At 38.9% G+C, this 9,932-nt stretch overlaps 1 protein-coding gene across 1 annotated transcript; it reads right to left on the reverse strand.

Moving 5' to 3' along the window:
- Nucleotides 1-1,426: 1,426 nt before the first annotated feature.
- IL22 (interleukin 22) lies at nucleotides 1,427-6,823 on the reverse strand. The gene is made up of 6 exons (XM_017876218.1): nucleotides 6,801-6,823; nucleotides 6,481-6,712; nucleotides 5,966-6,031; nucleotides 5,706-5,849; nucleotides 4,712-4,777; nucleotides 1,427-2,062 (listed from the first exon to the last, which is right to left on the reverse strand). The coding sequence occupies exons 2-6, from the start codon at nucleotides 6,664-6,666 to the stop codon at nucleotides 1,985-1,987; spliced, it is 540 nt and encodes a 179-aa protein (XP_017731707.1). The 5' UTR covers nucleotides 6,667-6,712; nucleotides 6,801-6,823; the 3' UTR covers nucleotides 1,427-1,984.
- Between the last annotated feature and the right edge of the window lie 3,109 nt (nucleotides 6,824-9,932).

Below are 9,932 nucleotides of genomic sequence, written 5' to 3' on the forward strand. Positions count from 1 at the left end.
TGTTCACCCTCTGACCTTTAGGCAACACCAGAGAACAGCCCTGGCCAGTCACCATCAATTGCCAGAATAGAAGCTGGCTGCTGAAAGACTGAAAAGAGAAAACAAACTTAGGTGCCTCACCTGAACGGACATGGCAGTTACATGCTTCCACAGGGACACCTTTCAGCCCACCAGAGTATAGCTCTGGCCAGAGACCTACAATTGTCTCCGTGCTTAAATGCTATCCACTGAGGGTTCCAAGTTGGGAAAGAGAGAGAGGCGAGAGGGTTCCCTATGAGGAGAGAGAGCCCCCGTGTGGAGAGAGTTCTCAATAAGGAGAGAGAGCACCCCATACGGGCCACCAAAATGTTGTAGGTGAGCGACAACTATCTGAGGCTGGTGGCACAGGTGGTAAAAGAGTTTACTAAGACCGTTCTGGGTAAAGAAAGGCAGATTTACTAGAGAAAGTATAAAAATATGTTGCAAGAGTGCAACAGGCAAGTTAGCAAAAGAGAGGCTGACTGCCAGGAATAGACAAAGGCTTGCTGGGAATTTATTCTATGTGCTCCCCTCTCACCACCAGGCTGGACCTAATCCTGCAGGAACTTGGCCAACAACTGGCAAGTGACCTGCAAAGTTGGTTCCTGATTGCTTGGAGAAGAAAATACCTTAGCAGCTGACGACTCACTTCCTATCATTGACTTTGACCTTGTATGAAAAGACCTACACAATCTTTCAAAGCCCTTCCCCCAGGAACGGCTCTTCATTGCCGGCATCCTTTGTCCATTCTTCTTGGTAGAACAAATCCAACCTTTATCTCTACCTCTTCTCTCTCTTCTCTGTAGCATTGTACAAATTTTGAAGATGAAACCCTTTCCCTCTCTCTGTGTGTTTCAGAGTATCTTGCCCGTCTTCCACCTGTGAGACTTCCCTATCAGTGCTAAATTTACTAGTAGGAAAGACTCCCCAAAACACAACTTTCCTGTTCCTTTAGTGTCTTACTTTCAGGGAGACTGGAGAGTGCACCTTTCAGTAGGCCTGAACTAGAACTAAAACAGTTTATCCATAGCAATAGAGGCGACATGTATTTCTCTCCAGCATCATCACTCCTTTCTTTTATCCATAAATGACTTATGATAAGTTCTTTTCAATTTCTTACCTTTTTTCTTTTCAATGGTACGTGCTGAGTCAACCTAATAAACCAGTATAGGCACTATAGCAGAGAGCCTTGAAATCAGACAGACCCGGCTCAATAAGGGTCAACTACTTATAGTTATAAAATGTTTCTTAACGTGTCTCTAATGCAGCTTTCTCATTTGTAAAATTGGAATAATACTAATAGTTACCTCATTTTCTTAGAGTCAAGAATAATGTTATGGGAATGGTAACATGACAATGATGATGATGATGATATTAAAAGAGAAAAATCACAAAGCCACAAGACTTAGGATATCCAAGTGTTTATTGAGGTCAAATAAACATGTTATAGCTCTATAATTATTGTCATAAATATCAATATTTGCCTTATACTCAAGTAGCAATATCAAATAATGTTTCTATAAATAAATCCATATTAATAAAATGATATAAATAAGATGCATTCTTATAATAATAATAATAAATACATTTATAAATATAAAGTACTAATTATGGAAACATGAAGTTATTTAGGGTTTTTTTCCCCTAAAGGAATGGGAAGTAATCTTCTTTATGGAAAAAAACAATTGTTTAAAAAATAAATTATTTTCTGTGCATAGAACACCAGTTACAATAAAATGTTATCAATAAATGTCTATGCTTAGAAAGTCTACCTTCTGATCTTATAAACAAAAGTGGCATTGGTTTCCTTTGTAACTAAAGCAGGGGTTCATTTGGAATCCACCCTTCATGATAGAGTTTGGCTTCCCATCTTCCTTTTGGTTAAAAAAAAATCGCTTTGGGGGATCTAACTGTTATTTCTAGCAGGGAAAAAGGGTTAGTTATTCATTTTTCAGCTTTGCTCTGGTCAAATGCAGGCATTTCTCAGAGACATAAACAGCAAATCCAGTTCTCCAATTGCTTTGATCTCTCCACTCTCTCCAAGCTGTGAAAATAAGAATGCAAAAGTATTTGAGCATTTATGCCATATTTTCTAAAGTGAACAAATTAGAAATTGCACGATTAGGTTGATGGAGACAGAAACCAAGTTTTAAGCATTTGTAAAACATTCATCGTAATACCCCTTTAGCAAGAGTATTGTATGATTTGCCAAAGAGCTTAAAAAGACAGCTCTCTGGACTGAGAGGCCACCAGCAGGCATCAATTTCAGGTGCACCTCACACTAATGAAGCTGTTTAAAAGCTGGCCAGAGGGTTGACCACCCCTTCTTAACCAGAGCAAGCAGACTGAAGTGAGGCTGGGATCTGGGGGATCCTGAGTGCCACCCATTATGCCTTGGCCTGTTTTGCAACTCCAAAACTATCTATGACAGATGGCTTATAAAGAGCTTGTCCAACCCGCAACCCACGGGCTGCACGTGGCCCAGGACAGCTTTGAACGCACTGTAACACAAATTCATAAACTTTCTAAAAACATTATGAGATTTATGCATGGACTTTTTTTTTTTTTTTTTTAGCTCATCAGCTATTGTTAGTGTTAGTGGATTTTATGTGTGTCCCAAGACAATTCTTTCAAGATGGCCCACGGAAGCCAAATGATTAGACGCTCCTGATTTAAAACATCTCAGCTCAGAAGACTTCAAACCATATATTTACCAATACATTGAGGCTTTTTCTGTTTCCACCTTTTTGACAAAGAGTAAAAGAAAAGTTTTCACTTTCGTGGGAAAAATGTCAAGTAAGTCTTTTCCACTTGCTTTAGTTAATAGAAAACCAGATACAGGTCCTAACATTCATTCTTTCTCCCTCCAAGTCAAATGCAGATGAGGCTCCCAAACTTAATGGAAGAGGAAACCCAAATTCAAGTGAAAAGCATTCCCTATTGAAATTCCTGTAATCTATCATATTTGCATTATTTCAAGAAAAACCTTGTCACCATTATCCTCTATACAGTACATTGATCTTTCTTTTCCTGCTTTCTTCCGCCCTTTCACCTTTCCATACTTCTTTTGACATAAAGCCAAAAAGATATTCTTTTCTATCTCAAAGACTCCAAGACTATAAAGAATTTTAAAGTTTATCTTCCCCTACTGTCTGTCATGCATTTTACTACCAGCCTGTGCTCTGCTTTTACCCCCAGCGAGAGGAAATTAAGGCCTCCCGAGACCACCCTATTTCAGACAGCTCTGGCAGTTTCTCCTCCTGTTGATCTTTCTCTGAACAGCATTCCTCTCCCGCCTGTGCTTTCTGAAGGTACCAGCAAACAAGCATAATCATTCTTCCATGTGGCAAACCATTGCAAATAGGAAATTGATTCTTTCAAAATGGATTAAAGCCCTTGAAAATCACCCAGATCACCATTAGATTTTCCTCTCTCACACTTCACTTTTCTAAAGACAACAAGCAAGCTGAAATCAGGAATTTTTTAAGCAAGATGTGTAAAGCACGTCTTGTCTGTGACATGCTAACATTCAGCCCTCCATGTCTAGATAATAGTTCCATAACTAGAGAACTGAGCTTCACAATATAAAACTACAAAGCCTTCAATTATCAAAGGAAAAAACAGTCACGTTCATTAAATGATGCTCAGGAAGAAATGCTTTCTTAAAAAGTCAAGAGGAAAAAAGGAGGAATTAAGGTTAAGCTTATTACTGAAAATTCCATCAACTGAGCCTTCATGTTTCTGAGTATTTACTTGTACCTGCTTGTAAGAGCATCACTTTCACTGCTCCTAATCATTCCTCTGGTTTTGGGGTGAGTCACTATTGTCAGTCTAAGCCTTCCATTGTTGTTCTTTTCACCAAATAGGCCACATGATGGTATCATTCACTATAGAAATGTACACCAGCCCACCGTGGATAAATGCTCGCTAGGGGTTTATTGAGGGAATGAAGGAAGAAACTAAAATGGAAGGTCTTGAAGGGAGAGAGGAAGAAAAAAGGCTTACCAATTCAGACTTCCATTTAACTATAATAAATCTCTTGCTAACATTTTTAGTCTATTTGAACCTGTATAAAAGAGATCAGGTGTTATCTGCTCTTGATTTTAAACTAAAATCAATAGCTGTTAGATATTATGATAATTAAAAATAAGCATCGATTACTCCAGAAATTAGCCCTATATGCAAGTCCAGCTCTTTTATTGTTGTTCTGAGTTTATTCCTCCAAGTTGCAAAGCAATGCATGAATGCCTTCAAAATGACTTCAAATAAATTTGCCCATAGGCATTTTTCTGTTTTTAAACAAGTGCTTCTTCAGATTACATGAGTCAATAGGAATCTGAAATTTCCCTAAGAATTAATGAAACTAATCTGTATCACTGCCGGGGAAAGTATTAGCTTGGGATTCAGGAGACCTGTGTTCAGCCCTGTCTCTGCCACTTGCCCCCCAGAACGTGAGGTAATGTGACTGGACAACCTAAGATTCCAGCCAGTTCTAGAATTCTACAATTTGCAAAATTTGGAAACTGACTTCTAGATATATAGATATCTCTACATACACAGACACCAAAGTAATCACCCTGGTGGTAGGAGAATCAAGTGAAAAATCACAAAGTGGTGGGAAGAAAGAAAGGAAAGAAAAACAGCATTTGTCTCTCCTATTGCATGACTTAGCATTGAGAGTTATCAGTCCTACCTTTTTCACTGTGTCCTTCAGGTTTTGCACATTCCTCTGGATATGCAGGTCATCACCTTCAATGTGCTGTAAAACAAAAACAAGAATAACTATCTTAATGTTGTGCTGAAACTTCATGAACCTCCACACCCGTGGGGGCACGGTACAATTCACCTGGAATTAAAACTCTTAGTAATTTCGCCTGCAATGACCTAGATTTCAACGGTGACCTAGATTTCCTGAGCTCTTGAATTCCCTTGGACACCAGAATCCAGTCACTTCCCTTACAAGAGACCTCTCTTCATCTTTGGGAAATCCTACTGAGGTTTGCGTTTGTGGAAACAGTGGAGTGGTTTATGCAAATTCTGTAAGGAATAAAACCTCAATAATACCTCCACAAAATAACATGCTCAGAACAAGAAATGCACATAAAACATCTCATGTGAAAATTAAGCCCTCTTCAGTAAGTCCTAGGGCCTTTTACTGGGCCCACTCCACTCAAACTTTTTTTCATAGTTTCATATGTTCAGCGGCATCAAGTTCACACGCCTCCGATTTTGTCACTTCCCATGACATCAACAGGGCAACAGTCTGCCGACACACCGCTGACATTAAGCCTTCCCATTTCCCACTTTCTCTTCTACTTTCTCTCCATGCCATCCCCTCCCCTCAACAACTTAGACTCAGTGGATCCACTTCCACATCTAGATGTTTTTCCCAACACCTTTCTCACTTTACACAACCTGAGTTGCCTTTTTTCCAGAGACAAACCAATGCAGCTTCTATACACTTAAGTTCCAGACCCCCTTCACCACTATAAACTCAAGATGTGACTCAATCAAAGCAAAAACAAACACTCTGTTCTCCCAAATGACTCCTGATACTACTGCTGCCAAGACACTTCTTCCTGCTAGCTTAGGGGTAGGGGGGAGAAGAGAGAGTTGGGGTAAGGGGGTCTCTGTGGAAGAAGGAGGGAAGGAGGGGTAGGTGGGCATAGGCTGAGAGCTGAACTTACACATGTGCTTAGACTGTTGCTGAGCCTGGCCAGGAAGGGCACCACCTCCTGCATATAAGGCTGGAACCTATCGGATTGAGGGAGCAGCACTTCTTCAAGGGTGAAGTTCAGCACCTGCTTCATCAGATAGCAGCGCTCACTCATCTACAGGTGGAAGGGAAACAGCAAGGGTCATAAGGGATAAGACCTAAATCATCATTACCACCAATCCAAGTACCCACGGACGGCACACGGCCCTGTTCTTCACAGCTGTAGCTTACACTGACTCCGCGGAACAGCTTTTCCCCAATGAGACGAACGTCTGTGTTGTTATCAGCCAAGCTAGCCTAGAAGAGAAGAAAAGACTAAGTGCCTGGACATTGAGCAGATAGAAAAAATATCTGTACGTAGACATGTGCCCCATCCCCTCTCCCCAGAGCAACCCCATAAAGACTAGAAACAGAATTCAGATGTGTGCATAAGTTTAGAACAATGCACAAAGGCATACAGGAAAAAAAGTCATCAGATGGGTTACTGAATGGCCGAGTTTAACTAAAACATGAATGAAAAAATTCATCACATGTATCATAAAGGCCAAAATGGAAGGAAGGAGTTCAAGTTAAAAAAAAAAAAAAAGGCCAGATTCCCAAAGAGTCTCTGAAAAAACAGAAAATTTATCTGCCAGCAGGGATAAACAATGGGTTCCTAAAGCTCTTAGAGGTGCTCTGAAGAAAAGTTTAAGAACCATTGGGTTCCAAGTAGATCCAATGAGAAAGCGCAGGATTGAGATGCATACCTCCTTAGCCAGCATGAAGGTGCGGTTGGTGATATAGGGCTGCTGGAAGTTGGACTTGTCAAGCCTGCACTGGGAGCTGATGGGTACAGCTGCTCCTCCCTGCACCGAGAGGGCCAAGAGAAGGAGGCAGCTGGTGGCCAGAGTCCCCATAAGGAAAGAGCTCACAGATTTCTGCAGGGCTGCCATTGCAAACAACTCTTACTCGAGCAATTGGTGACTGGGGAAGGAGAACCTGGTCGAAGACAACGTGAAGGAACAAAATTAGTCAAGAAGTATTTCATCAGACTAACCAATTGTACCAAGTTTGCCGAAACGCTTACCTGTTCTGAAGATTCTGCTTGTGATGGGGAAGGTAGAAGCGGCTGCTTTTATAGCCCCCAGGATACCGACTTTTTTTTAGTTGTGCAAAATGTGACATCAGCAATTATCTAATTTCCAGTACTGTCTTCTGAGAACGACCTAACCACCACAGGAGCCCACAAAGCACCACCTCTATTCTTCCCACCTTGAGATGTAAGCGTTTCCCTAAAACGTCACTATTAGAGCCCAGGGGGTATTTTACAGACAAATCCCAGAAATTTTCTAAACCCTACATATTTTTCAAAGAAAACAATTGTTTTGTCTTAGTAGAGTTCAGATTTAGTATACAATTTTTTGGTCTCCTATAGAGGCTGAGTAAGCATTTTGGTCACGGACTCATTTTCCTGCCCACTTTATAGATTCTTATCTCATTGGAGGTGATCAGAAAAAAAGGACCCGTGTCCTATATCCTCTGCTTTAAAGTAAATGGTAATGACAACTTACAGATCATTCCATTATTAAAATAATTTTATCTCATTTTTAAACATGCTGAATTCTAAACCAGACTTCTGTTTCAAAAATAACAGTCTTGGCTAATCTAGTTATTGTTTTCTTCCCTTTCTGGGACTATTTTTTTAAGAGATCCTAACAAGGCAGAAGCAAATATATCTTAAAATTGTATTAATTGAATTATAATCAATGTCCACTTAAGTCTGTAAATACTAATGCTGAACAATCTGATCACCATTTTTCTTAACATGTAAACTTTTTTTAAAAGAAAAGAATACAATGGATAGAGTTCATCTTAAAATTTTACCTAATTCTAAACTTCACACAGGTCTCAACATAATATTTCCAAATAACCTTATAAAAATTATATATGTGTGTATATATGTATATATTGTATATGTATATATTGTATATACACATATATGTGTGTATATAGTGTATATATACACTATATATATGTATACATACACAATATATATATACATATATACCCACACCTACATGGATGTCTGAGGAAGGAAATATAGGAATATAGAGGTTCCACATTACCTTTAAATTACTTAAAAATACACTTAAAACTAGACTGGAAATTCTCCTGCAGAGCAAGAGAAGGAAGCAAGTGCAACTATCAAAATGCAAGTACCTATTGCTGAGGGAAGGAATGTGAATTAATGCAAATTTGTATGATCAGATTTTTCTCCTCACAACTAGTTAAGATCAGGAGTGTTGAAGAACTGGGAGAAGGGACGTAAATAATTGTAAAACCTAGACCACTTTTTGAGATGGCACAGACCTAAGCAAGGTGCCACTGTGAAGGGTCGGAACCACATGAGGACACTGAGCATTTGTGAAGGTGGCCAGAGGAGAAAGAAGCAAAAAGGAAGATTAGTGAGAGTAAATAACACCACGTGACCACACTTGCATGTGGAATCTAAAACACTTGAACTCATAGAAAGAAAGAATAGAATGGTGGTTGCCAGGGCTGGGTGGGCAAGGGGCAGCGAATTGGGGAGATGTTACCCAAAGGATACAACATTTCAGTTAAAGAAGAGGAATAAGTTGAAGAGCTCTATTGTCCATTGTGACAACAATAGTTAAGAACAATATATGTTATGCTTAAAAATCACAAAGAGCATAGATTGTAAATGTTCTCATTACAAAAAAAAAATTCCAAGTATGTGAGGTAATGCATATATGTTAATTCACTCACTTTAGCCATTCCACAATGTATGCATATATCAAAACATACATGAAATCAACCTAAGTATCCACAGATGGATGAATGGATAAAGAAAATGTGGTATATTTACACAATGGAATAGTATTAAGCCACAAAAGAAATGAAATCCTGTCATTTACAATAACATGGATGAACCTGAAGGACATCATGTTAAGTGAAATAAATCAGATGCAGAAAAACAAATACTGCAAGATCTCACTCATATGTGGAATCTTAAAAAAAAAAAAAAAAAAAAAAGTTGATATAGAAGCAGAGAATATAACAGTGGTTACCATAGACAGGGGAAGTAAGTGGAGAAAGCGGGATGGGGAGAGGTTGGTCAATGGGTACAAAGACACAATTAGGAGGAATAATTTCGGTGTTCTATTACACAATAGAATGACTACATTTAACAGGAAAATATTGTATTTTACAAAATAGCTAGTAGAGAGGCTTTTGAGGATTCTCACCACAAAGTAATGATAAATGCATGAGGTGATGGATACACTAACCTAATTGTATCATTATACAGCATACACTTATATCAAAACATCAAATTATACTCCATAAATACGTACAATTATAATGTGTCAATTTAAAAAATAAGTAATTTTTAAAACATCATATTGTGTAACATAAATACTGTATATACAATTCTTATTTGTCAAATAAAAATGAGATAATTTTGTTAAATTGAAAAAAAAATAGGTGTGTTCCAAATGTTTCCTTGGGGTTGACTATGAGCCCAAGAAAAGATGATGAAACTCTTCCTTACTCAATTTCCTATTATATATGGCCACTTTTGCCCAGAACTCTGTATAATTCTATTAGCACTAGATTTAAGCTATTTGTGGATTAAGTAGGCTTTTGTTGGTTTGCCTGGGAAACTGACCAGCATACATAATTTTGTTTCCATGGGAAAATAAGTTTTGACATCGTTGAATTACGCGCTTTCAAGGGAAGAGTCTCTGCGTCTTTCGTCTTTGTAACTCCAACACTTAGAACAGTCCTACACACATAGGAAGGACTCAGTAAAAGCATATTGACTGCCTTTTTGATATTTCTAAAGTTGGTGTTTGGCCCAGTCCTGCTTACCAGCTTATTGTTCCTGAATAGAAAATAAATCACTGTGAAACAGAAAGAGAATGCCAGAAAATTGCAAAGCCGTCTTTAAGAGCAGCAGTGTGCCTCTTATTCATTGTATGTCCCTGATGGACCAAGCATCAATAAGATAGTGTCAATGGAGCCTAGATCTTAAGTTTCAGTGAGTTTAACTAAAACTCACTAAAGGGAAAATCTGCTCTGGTGTTGTGTGGGGGTTTCTGAACAGTCATACTAGGAGTCTCAGAAATATTTGCTGTTAGAAGAGATTGTGAGGCTGGGCGCGGGGCTCGTGCCTGTAATCCCAGCACTTTGGGAGGCT

Source organism: Rhinopithecus bieti, unplaced genomic scaffold (assembly GCF_001698545.2).
Source record: "Rhinopithecus bieti isolate Rb0 unplaced genomic scaffold, ASM169854v2 scaffold_9919, whole genome shotgun sequence".
NCBI lineage: Eukaryota > Metazoa > Chordata > Mammalia > Primates > Cercopithecidae > Rhinopithecus > Rhinopithecus bieti.

Coding starts and splice junctions, on each gene's coding strand:
- IL22 (XM_017876218.1), bottom strand. CDS start 6,666: ATGGCAGCCCTGCAGAAATCTGTGAGCTCTTTCCTTATGGGGACTCTG. Junction 5,850..5,965: donor AGCTGTTCCGCGGAGTCAGT/GTAAGCTACAGC, acceptor TTCCACCTGTAG/ATGAGTGAGCGCTGCTATCT. Junction 2,063..4,711: donor TGAAGGACACAGTGAAAAAG/GTAGGACTGATA, acceptor TTATTTTCACAG/CTTGGAGAGAGTGGAGAGAT.